At 36.5% G+C, this 18,092-nt stretch overlaps 2 protein-coding genes across 2 annotated transcripts; one reads left to right on the top strand and one right to left on the bottom strand.

The window, feature by feature from the left end:
• The first annotated feature begins 509 nt into the window (after positions 1-509).
• On the top strand, positions 510-3,400 carry LOC139690501 (PR domain zinc finger protein 5-like). Its single transcript, XM_071587958.1, has 2 exons — positions 510-772; positions 1,481-3,400. Exon 2 carries the CDS (start codon positions 1,625-1,627, stop codon positions 3,398-3,400), a length of 1,776 nt encoding a protein of 591 aa, XP_071444059.1. The 5' UTR covers positions 510-772; positions 1,481-1,624.
• Positions 3,401-6,856: 3,456 nt separating this feature from the next.
• CRIF (growth arrest and DNA damage-inducible proteins-interacting protein CRIF) lies at positions 6,857-17,223 on the bottom strand. Its single transcript, XM_071588423.1, has 3 exons — positions 16,648-17,223; positions 8,444-8,543; positions 6,857-7,472 (listed from the first exon to the last, which is right to left on the bottom strand). The coding sequence occupies exons 1-3, from the start codon at positions 17,133-17,135 to the stop codon at positions 7,248-7,250; spliced, it is 813 nt and encodes a 270-aa protein (XP_071444524.1). The 5' UTR covers positions 17,136-17,223; the 3' UTR covers positions 6,857-7,247.
• Between the last annotated feature and the right edge of the window lie 869 nt (positions 17,224-18,092).

The following is an 18,092-nucleotide window of genomic DNA, read 5'->3' as shown; positions in this document are numbered from 1 at the left end:
AATGCAACGCAATAGCGGCGGCATATTCGCGGCCAAAAAAGTTCTTTGGAGGTTAATGAAATCGTTACTTCGCAGCAGACAATATATATTCTTCTTCGAGTATTTCGCTATGATGCACTCGCATTATTATATTGATTACATTATCCCTAATTAGCCTAGTTATACGAGAGAATGAAATACTAATTAAAATCTCACTTCTGTTCACGGGCATTAGAATGTCCCATATCATTAACCATTTATTTTTAGTTATTTACATTGCTTCTGGGAATTTACAGAAAAGTCAGCGGCAATGAAAATAGTTATAACACTCAGTAAGTTCTACCGAAACCATACTACTTCTTGGTGTTTCACAGCCAAAGCAGATTTGTCCGTTTTCAATTCAAGCGGAGATGTGAATCGGACTTCTTTTGTCATGTTATGATAACTATCGATACAATCTCAACCTATCTAAATCTATCGACATGGTCTACACTATCGATATTAGTAGCTGTAAGGAGGGTAGAGGTAAACACCGTTGTTAGTAAACAAAGAAATGAAACTCTAAGAAAGTGTGGTATGAATAGCTACTAATTTATGTATTAAAACATTTGAGAATGATATAAGTTTCTTTTGAGGTTTTTGTTAACCGTTTATCGCAAGAATAAGTGACCATTGTGGCCAGTCAAAATTCTAGTGTATACAGACTATTTTTTGGATTATCTTAAGCTGATGTTATGACTCAACGGTTCATTCTGCCAACTGCGAACATCGCCAGGACTCAGCTCTTGAAAAAGTAAACTATCATGGATAAAACTTGAAACCTCTAAGTGTGGTGCTTCAAAGGGCCTAAGTTGAAGACACCACTCGCTACCCACTTCAATATTTTTACCTGCCCTGTGCCACCCCTTGATTCATAATATTTTGCGACGCTGCAGGTGAAATAAGTGACGGTATGGGGCTATATTATTTGGTCTAATCTGCCTTATGCGGTGGTTAATTGAGGAAATGTTGTGTGTTGCTACATAGACAATATTGGTTGTTTTGGTTCGTAATGTGAAGGAAATTTTTTCCCCTGCACAATCATTAAATTATTTAGCTATATCCAATGGCAAAAACTAAAACTACCCACCCTTATGTATACATATATTCACATTTACCAACCTGAAGGTTGGTTGGATGGGCGAAGGTAGTGCCCAACTAGTATTAAGCCCAACGGCGTGTGAAAATGAATGTTGGTAATTTAGTTAGCATTTTTATCATTGCGTACTGAAATAAACATCGACTCTGGCAAACGTACTCCAATATCCATCATTCATTTCCACACCCTTTAATCATATTTGCAATGGCAAAGAGGAATTTAATGCTGTATTTCATAAGTTATTTAATTACCCTTTTTAAAAATATATTTCATGCAAAGTTATGCCATTGTTTAGTTACAATTTTCAAAGGTATCTCGAACATTGATATTTATTAACTATGACTTTGTTTGATATGCTTTCAGGAAATCTTGAGAAGTAATTTCAAGGATTTTTTCAACCATTTAGCTATCAAATCAGCGACAGGATGAAGTGCTATCTGAAGAATGTCTGTGAGAAATGTCCACAAATTGCTGAAAAAATTAAGGTAGTCAAAGATAGAAAAAATAATGTTAATTTCTAACCCATGCAAGAAGTACGAGTGTCGCATATGTCATCAGAAGTATTCTAGGATTGAAGAGATCCGGGCTCACGTAAAGACAACACATTTGGTCCACATTACTTGTTCATTATGTGATAAACTATTTCCAAATAAAGACAAATTATTAGCACACAAAAAGTTACATTTTCAAGTTGAACTTGATTCCCTAAGCACCGCCCAGCAAAGCAATGGTATCATTCAGGCCTCCGAGGGGAAGAACAATGAGACAGAAGGGGAGCAGTCTTCCTGCTTAATTGGAGCTAATTTAGATTCACTTACACCTGAAAATAGCATTGAAGTTTTGTCCAAGAGTCCCCCATCTTGTCACATCAATGACACGGAGTCTGCTACAAGTGAGGTGGAACTTTCAAATAATCAGGGTAGACCATGTGATATAGTATCTTCAAGGGCATGCTCATCGCCAGAAGAAAAAACTTTGCAGTACAGTGTCGTTGTTGAGCATCTCCCTCAACAAGGAGTAGACGAATCCATTGAGTGCTTAGCTAAGAATAACAGTAAAGGAGATGAAGGTATCTCTTTGAGTTCATCCATATGTGTTCAATTGGAAGATGATTGGGGAGTTACATCAGTCGGTGCTACCTCAACCATTTCAGAAACTGGAGCAAATGAAGTGAAATGTGTTGATGAAGATAATCTATCAGTCACTATAGACAAAGATACTTATTTTATAATCCCATTCAAGGAGACTACATATTTTATCGACTCCTTGAAAAAGAACTTGGATTGTGTCAAGAAATGTTCTCAAAAGCCAAAAGAATTGAAGAACTTGGATTACGTCAAGAAATGTTCTCCAAAGCCAAAAGAATTGAAGAACTTGGATTGTGTCAAGAAATGTCCTCAATCACCAACAGTATATAATTGCAGTGTGTGTGAGAATACGTATGATAACATTGAGAGTGTGCAGTCTCACATAAAAATGGCACACGTGAATTTCCTGACATGCTTGCTATGTAATGAAAAGTTCTCCACTCGGTCTGAGTATCTGAGTCATTCAAATGCACACTTGAATAATTCTTGGGCTGAACCGGAGGAAATAGGAGAACCATGCCCCAATGGAAACTTGGGGAAAGAAGCTTCAGGGGAGGTGGGGAAGGGGAAAGAGCCTTCAGGGGAGGTGGGGAATGCCATGGCATCCAAGGCAGAGGTTACTTCCATGAGGAAGAGTAAGTCTTTCAAACCTAGAAAAGAAAAGGAATATAAATGCAGACTATGCCAAAAGAAGTATAAATGTGTTGAGGATGTTCGGACTCACATAAAGAAGAGCCACCTGACTGATCTGATATGCAAATTATGTAATCAAGAATTTGATAGCAAATATTCTTTGATAGACCATGCAAAAGTACATTTTGGCAACTCCCCTAAAAGTATGCCCGTGGATTCAGATGGCACTTGCCCAGAGACTCTACCCATAAAAGGATCCAAAGGAAATTTCGTGTCATCAGAGGGCAAGAGCAGAGATTGCAATGACGGTGATATTAGTGTTACTGGGAAAATCAATGAATCATTTAGTGTTGGTGAGATAAATGAAGTGTGTCATAAATGTGAGGAGTGCAGCTTGTTATTTGACCATGCATCAGCATTAATTTCACATCAGAAGACGCACAAAAAAGTCTTGTACAAATGTGGAGTTTGTGATTTTTCATCTTCCTTAAAAAAGTCTGTTATTGTGCATTTGAATCAAGAAAAACATTCATTTCGAGGTGAATTCAATGAAGACGAATGATTGAGGCTTTATAAGCTTTGACGAGAACATTTTTGTTTTTACATTTTGCCTCAAATGCAGGCAGCGTGGGAGTAGAAGTTGCAAAAATGTCTCGGGCATGGCAGGTCCAGAAAGCCTTTATCACATCATATCTGCGAAATTCTCTTTGGAGTTGATTTTAATGATTGTTCTTGAAGACGCAGAACTATTTTAAATCCTTGTGTGTTTTGTAAATGTATAAGTTCGACTATGGCACTGAGCACGGTTGCATTTAACATAAAATTAAATATCCCCTTTTTCTGTAATTAATGACTTCATTGTTTTGTGGTGTTTTAGGGCATTCATTAACCTCTTTAAGTGAGGCCTCGAAATGTGGCCGTGCTCCGCTCCTAGGTCTATCACAAATGTGCCTTACACAGTTGATAACTATGACTAAGTGTAACATTTAAACCCATTAATGTGTTCCATGGACACTTGCATAATGCACATTTGCAATCCAAATAATGTATCCATATACAAGAAAAAATATTTTTATATTATTTCCAACAATGAAAGCATTCAAAAGTTTCTATTAAGAGCATGCATTACTTTTGAAAATGGAAAGCTATAAATGAAGTAGTAGCAAAAAATAAGCTGTTGATAAAATGTTTGTTAGTTGTGAATTACATTTTTCCCCATAGATAGAGAGGAATGAGGACAATGTAATCATAATATAAACAAACTATACTATACACATTTATGCTTTAGTTTTGTGCTGTTCATTATTCATTATGCAAAATACTTTCACAGGCATAAAGGCCTATATAATAAATGTTTCTTTTTACATTTGTTCATTATTGCCATTGTATGTAAATATCTAATTGTCTGAGACAAAGGTGGTGTGAACTATTGGCTGTGAATGTGTGACGTGTAAATCCTACAGCCAATATTGAATGTTTAAGAAAAACTCTATACTGATATTTCGGTCAACTAGATGGCCATTAACTGGAGTGGAAAATTTGACAACGTGGAAGACAAAGGTAGCCAAATGCTGCCTGTGGTCAAGTAATTTAAGTAAGTTAGTTCAAGGGCCCACTCCTGTTAATGGTGACCAATGAAAAAAACAAAATTTGCACTTTTCCAATGATATACTTCTTCTAAATAAATCTGTAGAAAAGTGAAAATTTTGTTTTTCTCATGACAAACTTCCACTACATCTTGCCTGAATCTGTTGACTGGTGACCTAGCTGGCCGAAAATATCACTATTAAGTTTTTCTTAAATATTCAATATTGGCTAAAGGAATGACCCCTTATATTTTTAAAAGTCTCTTTGTAAATGAAATCCTTAAGTTAACAAACTTACACCCAAGTTATAATTATGTATCAAATATGGTTTGTACATTCATAATCATTTTAAAATGCACTAAAATTTGTCTTGATAGAATGTATTATAAGAGAATTGGTAATTTTAAATGATCTTCATTGTTAAACCTGTACAAGTGAAATAAATACTCAATTATTTTTTTAGATATGTGAAAAGTAGCACCGGCTTTACTCTGCATTATTATTTATTAAAATTTATTTTTCTGGAATGATTTCCTGGGAACTCATTGCACTTGGACTTTTCTCCCACCACAACATCTTCAGGGGCTTGGAATGAAATCAAAGAAAAAGTTTCATTTTTTCAAAATGAAAATTTCACTTAGGGTGCACCTCTGTTGGCATCGATGCCCTCTCACTGCCTTCTACCATTCAAGGCAAGAGGTAGGTCAGGATCACAGCTACAAGTCGTTATCATAAGCAGTTTCTAATTTATTTTTGTTAAGTAATTCATTAATATCATTAGGTACATTTTAATGGCTTGGTCTTTGCTCATCTAAATGTGCTGAAGCCTTTAGGGCAGTAATAATAGTAAATATCAGCCAAAACCATAGGAAAACATAAATGAACAGCATATTGCTGACAGAGGCTACTGAAGAACCAATATACCTTCAATCTTTCATAGGGAAAAGGGCAATCGTAAAATAAGATATAAAAATTAAATTAAGCCTTAAATGGAACCGCGGCATGTCAAATTATTTAATCGACCATTATATGCAAATGCAAAATTCTATAATGTATACAATCATCCAGGTGACTAACGCAACATCATGGGTAATTCCAAAATGAGATATAATGGGAAGAGTCCACCCCAGCCGTAATCTTCTAAATGGGCACAGGATGGGTGAGGGAAATAAGAGAAGATTAACAGTCAAAAAGACCGTTACACTACACACAGTATATATAAGTCACCACATACGAGATGGCATCATCCCTTCTCTGAAGAGGACTGCTCTGCAGTCGAAACACTGTGTCAGCTTCTGGGCACTCCCCTTACCTTTCCACAAAGTGCCAGTTACAGTACTAATGTCGGAAGAGATTCCACGGTAGACCTGTGAGTGAGTTTTGCAAGGGTTAAGGTGTCTTCGCATACCGACGCTAGTGAGTGATTGGCGGGCCACTGGAGCAGAGGGAAACCTCTCGTATGCCCTGATAGAGGGCGAGTCCTCGGAACTAGCAAGGATCAATGCTGTATAGTATATCCAAGCTAGAGAGTACGTGATTTATTTGCATTTTTTCCATTTCATTGTTCTTACCATTTGCTTTATCTATTTATTTCAATTGTTTTTAGTATTTTTATTATATTTATTTTATTATTATTTTCAGTTATTTTTTATAATTTTTAATTATTTACCACATTTTTCTTCTCTAATTTCCCTCACCCATCCTTTGCCCATTTATAAGAGTGCCGCTGGGGTTGACTCTTCCCATTATATTCATACGGCCATAGTTACTGTTCGCTTTATCCAAAATGAGAGTATCCCAATTCCATTCCATCGCACAATCTTTAATCAAGAAGAGAATCTCACAAAATACTGAAAGTATACTTTAACTGATTAGATTCCAATTATATGTTTTGAGGCACCCACCCCACACTAAGTAAAAGTTCAGGAAAACCTGATACCAATGGGATATGCGTGAGGGATGGGCTGCTTTTCACTTTATGATACTCAACTTAGTCTGAAGGAAAACAAAAATACACCAAGTGGAGCTAATTTCAGCATGCATCTCAGACCATGTCAAAAAGTGAGATAATAAGGTCCATACAATGGAAAATAGTCAATATTGCTAAACCTAATGCACCACCATAATTACTATACTAATATCTGCTGTAGGTACTAGTTCAATAAAACACCTACAATTGGGGATACAGGGCCTGTCACCGAGATGGCTAGCTACTACGAATGACTCTGCTAAGGGCATAGGAAAGTATCAATCCGAATATGGAAAGTGTACACAAGCAGTGCATTTGCAAGGGGATAGCTTTACAGGCATGAGACAGTACAGTCTTCGTAAAATATCCAGAGCCGTTAATAATTAACACCATCAAGGACATGGTATTAAGAAATCTTTTTGTGATACCTTTCTAATTAAAACTTTTTTTGGAAATTTCTCATTCCTTCAGCAACAAATCAACGAGATTTACATTTTTTAAATTATTTACGTGGAATTTTTATGAGCTTTCAAAATTGATCACCAAAATGTTATAAAAAATACTGACTGTTGCCCTAGTAAGGATTGAATGACACATGATAAACCTGCATACTTCTCCAGGTATATTATACACCAGAAACCAAACACAATGACATGGATTTTCTCTGCTTTCGAAATGGGGGCCTGCTCTGAAAATACTTCAAAGGAATATGCATTTTTTTAATACATCATGGCATAATGCAATCATATGTCAAACCTACAAATTTATTTCAAAAGTACTGAAAGAATATACACAAAGTATGTACATACGAAGACCCACAAGTTAAAACCCAATGCTGTCTTCTCCACTCTCATTTAATTCACTATGTCTGAGGAAGGTGGAGATTCCATCACTGGCTTTGCTGCTCCAGCCAACTTTTCCAGCATCTTTGCCTGCTTCATCTTCTTCTTCTCAGCTTTGATTCGTTTACTTTCTTCCTTCTCCTTTTTCTCCAGCAATTCCTTGAATCGCTGGTCCCTCGGGTCAACCTTGAAGCCAAAATGCTGACGAACTTCCTCCAACAGCCTCTCTTTCTTCTCCTGTAAAATAAATGAATTATTCTGAAAACTCTGAATCCAATATATGTGCATATGTTCTAGAGTAACTTCTTGTGTCCATGGAATTCTTTCAATGTATGAGCAAAGCCACAGAATCAGATTGATGACCAATGACTTGGTTGAGTTTATTAAAATTCACTATCATTGAAAAAAGGACAATTTTGCAGGATTCAGAATAAATTCAACACACATTTTAAAACCATGCATACTAATTTTTAGATGTTTCAAATCAGTTAACTTTCAAGACAATAACAACACGTATGTGTATGTGTGGGGTAAGTATAAATCAATGGTGTGAAAGCAAAAGAAGATGCAATACAAGAGTTGAAAATATAAAATTGAAATAATTTCAGGAATTGTTGAAGTGATGGTTGGGCATTTCCGGGAAACCACCAAGATTAAATTCTTTCCCAAACTCTGTCATCTGGTACCAATGATTGTTCACAATGATAAACACTTAACCAGGGTAAAACTGACACCCTTTCTGAAAATATAACCACCTTCATTCCACACGCTTTCAGCCTGCCTTCGTAGAACTATTTTATTTGGTGGGTGCATTGTCACCTTTTATTATCGTATCGCACCACGCATGGATTTCTTATACATGTATGCTATAACTGGGCGGCCATCAATTAGAAATTTCAGGTTTATAAGGAAACAAATTCATTTTTCAAGGTTTTGTGTTGCCCTTTTCACTAATCTATTAACAAAGATATTCCCATCTAACTTGGACAGCCCTACGGGAGCAATTATAATTACTCCCGCCAGTTCAGCTCCAGGGGTCATCGGAACACACAAGCCCTTCCACCACTTCAAATATCAGCTTCAAAAATAGATGGAGAGACAGCCATAGTTTATGAAAAATATACTGGTTATACTGGTATCCCTGCTATTCTTTCCACCCCCATTTCAGCACTACTGCCACTCTGAATGCAAATTAGAAACAAACATACCTTTGCTGCTTGGGCCTCCATAAGTTTTTTATGGGTTCTTTGCTGCAGCTCATGCTTCCACTGCTCCAATTTTGCTGCTTTTGACCTGATCTCTTCATCCCTTCAAAACAAAGTTGAAGAGAGTAAATACAAGCGCAATGTTGTTTGCAGTAAAATCATTTCACAGTTTTATAGATAATTTTAGACATGTTCACATATTGAAACATAACACGAAGAAAATTAATACATGGAAGGGGACAAACAAAAATAATACAATTCAATGCATTTAAAGGTGGAGCCCAAAAGAAAAATTACCAGTTCATCGAATATCTAAATTGGGGCATTACATATACCCGAGTAACAGTTTTCTTGATTGAAATACACCTTCCAGCACCTTATTTCATGCAAGGCAATACAGGTCAAATGCATACTTTACTTGTTGCATGATGAAGATGCACTTTACAGATCAAATGAGCATCATCTGTTAAAAAACAAGGGATACATGGCAATTGCCCTCCCCATAGACCACAAAGCCTTGTCTTAGAAGGCCCTAAGTGTTCTGATAAACACTACAAATAGGCTGGTGGGTGTAATGACAACGGCTACCGGTAGGCCATTCCGGTCACGTCAGATGGATCGGAGGGAAGGAGGCAGGAAAAAGGGCAGTCTATGCAGCATCTGTTCCTAATTGTAACAGCTGCAATTGTATCTGCCATTTAGTGGGATAACAAGTAAAAATTATGGTTGAAATTGCCACTTAAGATCATTATAAATAAATGAAAAGACTAACTTTGTAGTTCCACACAAAAACGATTTATTCACACGACCTGGGTTTCGAATTAAAACTTCATCATCAGGTGAGCTCTCTACATTTGCAGCCCTTCTTATATATACAGCCATGGCGGGGGTGGGATGGAGATAATCAGGAAGGTTTGGGAGGGGTAAAGTCAGGATGGGTTTGCGTGCCGGAGGGGAGGGCAGTTTGGCACCACCTCCGCAAGGTTGAAGGAATGTGGAGCGGGAGGGAGAAGTCTACATTGTAGAGCTCTCGTGAGTCAGGGGATTAGAGAGGGTTAGATGAAGGGGAGGGGGGTGTGTCATCGGCTACCGTGAGGATTGGGACTTTAAGGATGGGAGAGTGGGAGGCATACAGAAATTCGTTAACAATATTTTCATTTAAACAAACACTATTTAAAATTTCTAAATGTTCTAAGGCGTCTAATCTATAGCCTTTGCTTTCAACATGTAAAATTTCGAAATCAAAATCACTTTTATGGTTATTATCAATCAAATGCTTTCCAAATTGGGAGTTCATCTTTTTATTTCTTGCACATGCTTGATACTCCTTCACTCGTTCTTGGAATTTCCTCCCTGTCTGTCCGATGTATATTGCTCCGCAATCGCACTTTAGCTTATATACTCCACTCTTTTCCTTATATGGGATTCTGTCCTTTGTGTGGGAGAGCAGGCCCCTGAGGCTTGATTTGTTATAATGGGCTATCTTTATTCTACATTTTGGAAGTTTCTTACATACTTTTTGTGAAAAATCGTCTAAATAAAGGATTCTGCGCCACTTGGCTGCGGGGTCCTGTGGCGGTTCGGTACTGTAAATATCTTTCAATGCCATTTTATTCAGTTTTTTGCGGTATAGTTTCTCTACTAGCTCCTCATCGTAGCCGTTGTTTCTTGCAATCAATTTAATTGTGGTAAGTTCTTTTTTGACGTTGTTTTGCGACATTGGGACGTTCACCAACCGGTGTATTATTGAATGGAAGGCGGAGAGTTTTTGCGAGAAGCAATGTCTTGACTTGAAATGGATAACTTGATCTGTGTATGAATTTTTCCGAAAGATAGAGAAATCAAGCCTGTTGTTTAATTTTGAAATTTTTAAATCAAGAAAATTCAGTGTATTATTTTCTTCTACTTCACAGGTGAATTTTAGGTTTTCGTTCAAAGAATTTAAATGTGTAAGAAATAGCTGAAGTTGCCTTTTGGAGCCTCTCCACACACAAAACACATCGTCCACATATCGATACCAACACAACACATTATTTGTTAGTTCGTTACACGAGGAGAACAAGTTCTTTTCAAAATGGTTCATATAAATGTCGGCCAGAATCGGTGATAGAGGGCAACCCATAGCTAGGCCATTGGGCTGTTTGAAATACTTTCCGTTAAATTTAAAATAATTTTGCGAAGCACATGTCTGTAGCAGTTGGATTAGTTCACAGATAACTGGGTAAGGCACAGAATTCTGGATAAGTTTGGTTTCGGCAATGTCTATAGCTTCTTTAGGCGGCACACTGGTGAAGAGGTTGGATACATCGAAGGACACTAGGAAGCACTTGTTGGGGATAGTCACTTTGGAAACACAGTTGATAAAGTCAATGTAATTACGGACACCGTATTTTACTTCAAATTTTGAATGCTCTCTAAATATGTCGTTAACTCTTCTCGCTAACAGGTGGTTGGGGGCTGTTACGTTAGAAATCACGGGTCTAATCGGAAATCCCGGTTTGTGAATCTTGGGTAACCCAAAGAACCAGGGTGCTGAAGGATTCATTTGGGTTAGCTTTTCTACATCATGCCACTTAAATAATATTGAACATGATTTTAACAAATTTTTGCACTCTTGTTGAAACTTGGTGGTTGGGTCTGATTTCAGTTCTTGTATCTTGTGCTCTTCGATAAATGTATCGCTTTTCTCAAAATAATCGTCCTTTTTCATTATCACCACCGCGTTGCCTTTATCTGCTTTTTGAATAATCAGCTTTTCTAATTTAAAGGTGCTCTTGATAGAATTTACTGCGTCAAACTCTGGAAATTGTCCTTTAGTTTTAAAAACTTTTTGTAGTTGACCTCTCATTTCCTGAGCGACAATATGTTTTACCCCTATATTTTCTCTTTGGAGGGCTATTTCGCAGTCTACAGCAAAGTTTTTTACGTCCTTCATCGAGACTGGAATTTTTGGAACATACTTTAAGCCTTTTTCATTTAGTTATAATGAATCGGTTCCATAAAGTTACGCCAGAAACCATTAATTAATTTAAGATCATTATTAAGGAAGGAAATGAGAAAAGCCCTAATTACTTAGCCTGCTAAATTATGATGTAGTCAAACAATAATGACCCCTATGACAAGAAAATACAGGGATCAGCACGATGAAGCATATCTAAGGTCCATTAGCACAGGAGGCAAGGTGATCATCACACAAATTCGTTACACTGCATAGGTAACAGGAGCCAAAAAGATGGTAGAAAAAGAAAGAGCATATTGTTAGCCAATCTGCCAAAGGATTGCTGCATTGTGTTGCAGTCAGCCGGCTGACTGCTGAACATATGAGAATCAGTAACAAGGAAAGAAGAAGTCAAAAGTTAGTAAAAACGTATTTACAGAGTATATCAGAACAACTCGGAAATGTAGTCATTGAGGTAAGAGGATGAGGTTTGATTACTGACCAGGGATCACTCAGTTTGAACCTTGTCAAGTTTCTGAAATCCTCATTCCAATCTGTAGCATTTATCTCTAGATACTAGATCCAAGTATGCACTATTCAGAAATACACACTTGAAGGATGACAAGATGTGAGCTCTCCCAATCAAACACATTAAAGACATCTTTTGAGTGATTAGTGCATTGGAGAAGGTTACACAATTCAAAACTATTTTCGCAAAACTGAGAACAACAAATTAATTATTTTCAAAATTTTAGGGAGGGATCAATTTTCTAATGATCTCTGAACTGGTTTATTTTGTACATTTATATACTATAGTACTCCTCATCCCAAAAGTTGCCTATCCAAAAAAATATATTTAACAATTTTACCATCACTAATAAATTGGAATTCAAGTTCATTACTTTTCTGTGAATATGATGGGTTTGAACAAAAATACTACCTTGATCAAAAAGTTCCCGGAATAACCACCGTGTGGCGCTCCCATTGTTCCGATTTGAGTTCTGTTTTTTTTGTTAAATTGGTACATCTGTTGTTGATATTCCCTTTAAATCTTAGTGTCATAACTTGACATTTGCAAAAGTTACGTAGCCAAGAGTACATCTATCTCTGTGTGTGTTGGCGATTTTTTACAATTTCAGAAATGGATTTAAATTTGCAACAACGAACTTGTATTAAATTTTGCGTAAAAAACGGATTTAGTGGCGCACGGACGTTGGAAATGTTGGAAAAGTGTTTCGGCAACGATTCTCTAAAAAAACCGGTCGTTTACCAGTGGCACGAGCGGTTCAGAAGTGGTCGTGAGTCAATCGAAGATGATGAACGCAGTGGCAGACCATCGACATCGAAAGTCGGTGAAAACATTGATAAAGTAAAAGAAATGTTGGTCAATAACCGCAAATTAACCATCAGAGAAATAGCGGAGGACTTGAACATTGCCTATGGATCCGCCCAAGACATTGTGGTTAATGATTTGGGTTTCCGTCATGTAGCAGCAAAGTTGGTGCCAAAAGACCTCAATTTCATGCAAAAAAGAGACCGTGTTGACGGCGCAAAAGACATGATTTGCGAGGCTGAATCCGATCCCACATTCATCAAAAGGATCATTACTGGAGACGAGACGTGGGTTTATGAGTACGACACGCAATCCAGACATCAGGCAAGTGAATGGCGTTCACCAAATGAGCCGAGACCAAAAAAACCACGTCGTTTTCAGTCAAAAAAGAAGGCAATGCTGACGGTTTTCATGGATTACAACGGTGTAGTGCATCATGAATTTTTGCCAGAAGGCCAGACAGTAAACAAAGAGTATTATTTGGGCGTTATGAGACGTTTGCGTGAAGCAATTCGCCGAAAGAGACCAGAAATGTGGGCAGAAAACTCGTGGATTTTGCACCATGATAACGCACCGTCGCACAGTGCTATCATTATTCGTAATTTTTTGACGAAAAATGCAACAAATACCATCCAACAGCCACCGAATTCACCTGATTTGGCTCCCTGTGACTTCTTTCTGTTCAATCGAGTTAAAAAACCATTACGGGGAATGCGTTTTAGCAGCCGAGAGGAAGTAATGGAAAAATCGCAGGAAGCACAGATGGACATACCGAAAACCGAATATAAAAAATGTTTCGAGGATTGGATCAAGCGCTGGCATAAGTGTGTTGCAGTCGATGGGGATTACTTTGAAGGGGACAATATAGATTTAGATGAATAAACTTGTATTTTTAATTTTCTGAATAAATTCCGGGAAATTTTTGATCAAGGTAGTATTTTCCATCATAAATAAATCTGCGAACAGAATTTGAACATGACCGACAGATACTTGGTAAAACATGCTAATGATCACTATTGACCAACATTTTCATAAAATGGCTGCTAGACATTATTTTTCTTGATATTCTCCAAAAAAATTGCACAAAAACAAAAAGCTTCAAATTGTAAATAACATTTGATTAGTTGTTTATAGAGTGAATCACCTTATTGTATTAGATCTACAAACAATTTGAAATGGCTTTGTTACCACTTATTGACTAAAAGAAAGAAATTGAATTTTTATAAGTTTACTAAATGTACAAAATATCTTATCTTATGAAATATGCATAAAAATTGTTCACTGTTGTTATAGAACTGTATGGCTCATATTTAGTTTTCAGAACAGAGCACAACTCCAATTTACCCCTTTTTCCTCCATCGATATCAGATATGATTAAGTTGCCCGAGGCTCATCAGCAGCAATTACACAAGGAATGAATACTGGGTCTTCTTGCCTTGCCTGTAAAATGTTGGCAATAGTGCATGACATAGGATTTATTACTAATGTCTCCCTCGTAAACATTTGCTTCAGCAACCATTCCAGAGTAACACAAGTTGTCATAATTACAAGTTATGCAACATGCTGGATAAAAGCATGTTGCATATATCAGCAGCATTTAAAAATGGTGTCTTTACATCGAATCTGTAAGAAGGCTTGTTGTCAACACTAATCCTTGTAACCTCCACAGTACCTTAAGTTTCTAACGTTTAAAGTAGTGGAAGCTTCTGGTACCAGGATGTGCTTGCACATCTTTAAAATGTCCTTAGAGGGTCAGATACATACTATATTGGGATGCAACGGTATTGATTTTTACGATGGCCATTTTGCAAAATTGAAAACCTTAAGATGCTGCAGTCGTTATCTGCCTCTCAATCAGTCTCTGGAGGCTGTCATTTCAATACAATATCATTTGCCTGTTCGCCCAATTCCATCACATTCCGATTTTCTAAGTCTAATTGCAAAAATGACTAGTATGCTTCCAGCCGGAACTTTTCCTCTTGTAGACATCGATTAAGAAAACTGCACATATTTTGGCACAGTGATGCACAACCATTACTAAAATAATGACTTTCTTCATTGGCAATGTAGTTTCCTCTGGGAATTTAACCACTGTTCGTTAGATTTTGTAAATACATTACACAGTGTCAATACCTATTTTTTCCTGCATCAGTGTCCCTAAATGTATTACGATGAGATGTACAAATCAGAAATCCCTCCTCTCATCCCCTGAGCTTCATTTATTTTGGATAGTTCAACAGTAGTTGGCACTCAAGTCAACTGAAAGCATTACAGCATTCAATGGTACACTAGGTTTTAGAATTTCAAATGCTGACAACTGTAATTTGGTTATATAAGTGTGGAATCAGGTATTCCATCTTGTTATGTCACTATTCAACAAAACTTTACAGTTCACCTGAACTTCTGTGAGTCCTATCAGTTGAAACCCATTAGGAACATTTAAATCGTTCACTTCAATTGTACATTGGTACCTTGCTTAGTAAGAATAATTTGTTCTGAAATCTTTCTGGCTAAGAAAAACAATAGTTTGACTAAACAATTTTTTCCATGTCAATTAATGTAAATTACAATAATGCACTCAAAGGCAAAAAAAAATTATGTGCAAGTTTTAATTAAAGAAGATTATATATTGTTTTACACACTTGAAAATAACATAATTAATTTTATCAATTAAATACAATAATTGTAGGGCATAAATAGTGGCAGAACTGCCACTATAAACCATAATTAAACACACAGGCATGATTGTCTCGGAGACATTCATGGGTAATGAAGTTTTCTCAGGTCCTCCACCAGGTCAGGGATTCCATGTTGGCTGACGTTTCGCAGCCCGACTCGTACATCGAAACGTCGGCCAATATGTAATCCATGACCCGGAGGAAGACCCGAAAACTTCATGAAGCAAATATGCCGGGAAAGCACCAGATCTTACTTCATTCATGGGTAAGTTTAGACAATCTAGTAAATCACTTGATTCATAGTTGAGGTTGCCAAATATGAATGATCAACATATCATTAATACATAATTAAACAAAGTATGGTTGATCTTATTTGATTTTACTCTGTGATTCCTGATTTGCACTAATAATAGCCCTTACATAGGCAACAATAATACAGCAATTATAATAGAATTCCACAATTTCTTTATTAACTTTACATAAAAAATTAAATAAAAAATCTATCACCCTAACTCCAACAAACTAAAATGTAAATTAAAACGGAAAGCATAGAAATTGGTAGATAGTTTAAATAGTAGCTTATCACAATCGTATGTGTTTTACAATTAAAATGGATTAAAAAAATAATGAGATTCAGTCGATAATTAAAGAGCAATAATAAATTTAAGTGTTTATTACATGTTTTTGTGTCCTATTTTTAAACCAAAATAGTGATCTTAAAGCCATTTTGTAAAAAAGGCAAAAAATTGTCAATACTATTGATGAGAGAATGATGAATTCATAATATCTAGGGCTGAGGATGAAAGAACGTATCTTAGCAATCATTTGAAAAATTATGATGCCAGGTTGTTCTTATTCCCTAATGATGTTAATTAAATTAATAATTAATCGCGTTTTCCTAAACAAGCTATAACATCATAAAAAACGTTCGTGTGAATAACTTACACTCTAATGGTCAAGGGATTTTTCAGATTCCGACTGACCTGGCTTAAAAATTAATTTTTTTTTGGCTAGGGAGTAAAATGTATATTATTTTTTATGAAAGTGCATCTTGTTCGGCATGCTTGGAAGCGGAAGACACAGCTACTTTCCTTTGTGTTTCTAACCAAGGTTTCATTTCAACAGTTATTATTTTGAAATGAACTATCGCACTATTGAGTAATTTCATGGTTTAATGCTCCTACAAATAAATATTACTATTATCATGATTACACAAAACTGTTGAAAATTAATTTATGGAAAACCTATATACACAAACCTCCTTTTTGTGGCTTCCTGTTCTTCTGCCGCTTTTAATTTCGCTCTGGCTACCATGACTTGAAAAGAATCTGGATGAGTGACTTTCTCGTACTCAAGTTTTTCTTTTAATTCATCTTTCGTCGGCCATAAAATTCCGGGATCGACGCCGCTACTCATGCCATACCTGCCGAACTCTCTTCGTCGATATTTTAATGTATCATGATAAGGTATCAACGGCTCCTTAAACGGCGGTTTTCCATGGACGATATTTTGGTGCTGTGGGGCTAAACCAGATTTATTCCTTCTCTTAAGAATGTCATCTTCTCCGTCATTACTAACTTCTGCTTCATGAAATATAGTCTCAGAAATATCCTGATCACTGGCATTTTTAATTTCATGCTCAAGAAAGTTCCACCCACTCGTATGAATCCGCCTTCGATTAAGGGAAATTAATTTCGAAGTGAAGTCACCATTTACTCTCAAGGCACGCAATGTAAATCCAGACATAACCGCATTTACCAACAGGGGAAACCGAGGATCATATAGATAGCAGGGACAGAAGACAGCCTACTCCTATGTAAAGGCATTTGCTCCGTTTTCTTGGTAAACCCGCCCGAAGAGGGAGTTGTTTTACAATGAAATTACGATGCAGTTTGCATTCTTGGTTGATAGATAACGCTGGCGTCACATTACGGCGCCGTGGCTCAAATTCCATCATACATATTCTTGTTATTTATTTATTCCCGTCGTCTACATATAATTAATTTTTCCATTTATTTATTAAATTTTCTCACCGACGCGAAGTCCCAACATGACTTTGTGTCTATTTGGAGGAAATAAAAGCATCTGCATTGGCAATTATATATTTATTTATTGACTGAAGGCACTCGTTTAAGTTCCATTCAAAGACCACAAATTATTAATTGAAAATGGACCTCACATTTAAATTCCAATATTAACAACAAATATTTAGTGGAAATGGAAAACCGATTATTGATAGGTAGCACTTAAATCTTCCAAAGATTCTTCCTTATATTCTAGTACCTGGCTCTACAATAAAGAAAAAGAATTTTATTAGAATTGTGGCGTTGTGCAATTTCAAATTGCACTTATGAGAAATGTACATGAAATCTGATCATTTCACTGTTGAAGGATAAGCTTTCTTTTCATAATTTTTTCAAAAGAATGGCTATGACTGCCCCAATCACCATGAAAGTAATTTAAGATGACAGCATCAAAAAACTGTCATAAAAAAACAAATATTATTGCAGAATATTCCACTACCACCCAAGAGGCTATCAGCTTGGCAGCATTTCTCTTGTTTCATAGTAAAATCCCATGTGGAAAAGAGATTCCTTGGAGGCAAATAAAAACACTATTGATTAATGCCACTACATTGAGCACTGCCTGAATAATATGAAAGACGCAGCATAAGATAAAACAATTATCAACTGCAAATAATTT

The sequence above is a fragment of the Hetaerina americana genome, unplaced genomic scaffold, assembly GCF_022747635.1.
Source record: "Hetaerina americana unplaced genomic scaffold, ioHetAmer1.1.p SCAF_3, whole genome shotgun sequence".
NCBI classification, from domain to species: domain Eukaryota; kingdom Metazoa; phylum Arthropoda; class Insecta; order Odonata; family Calopterygidae; genus Hetaerina; species Hetaerina americana.
Note: the sequence above shows the minus strand (reverse complement) of the source record. Positions and strands in the feature narration are given on the sequence as shown.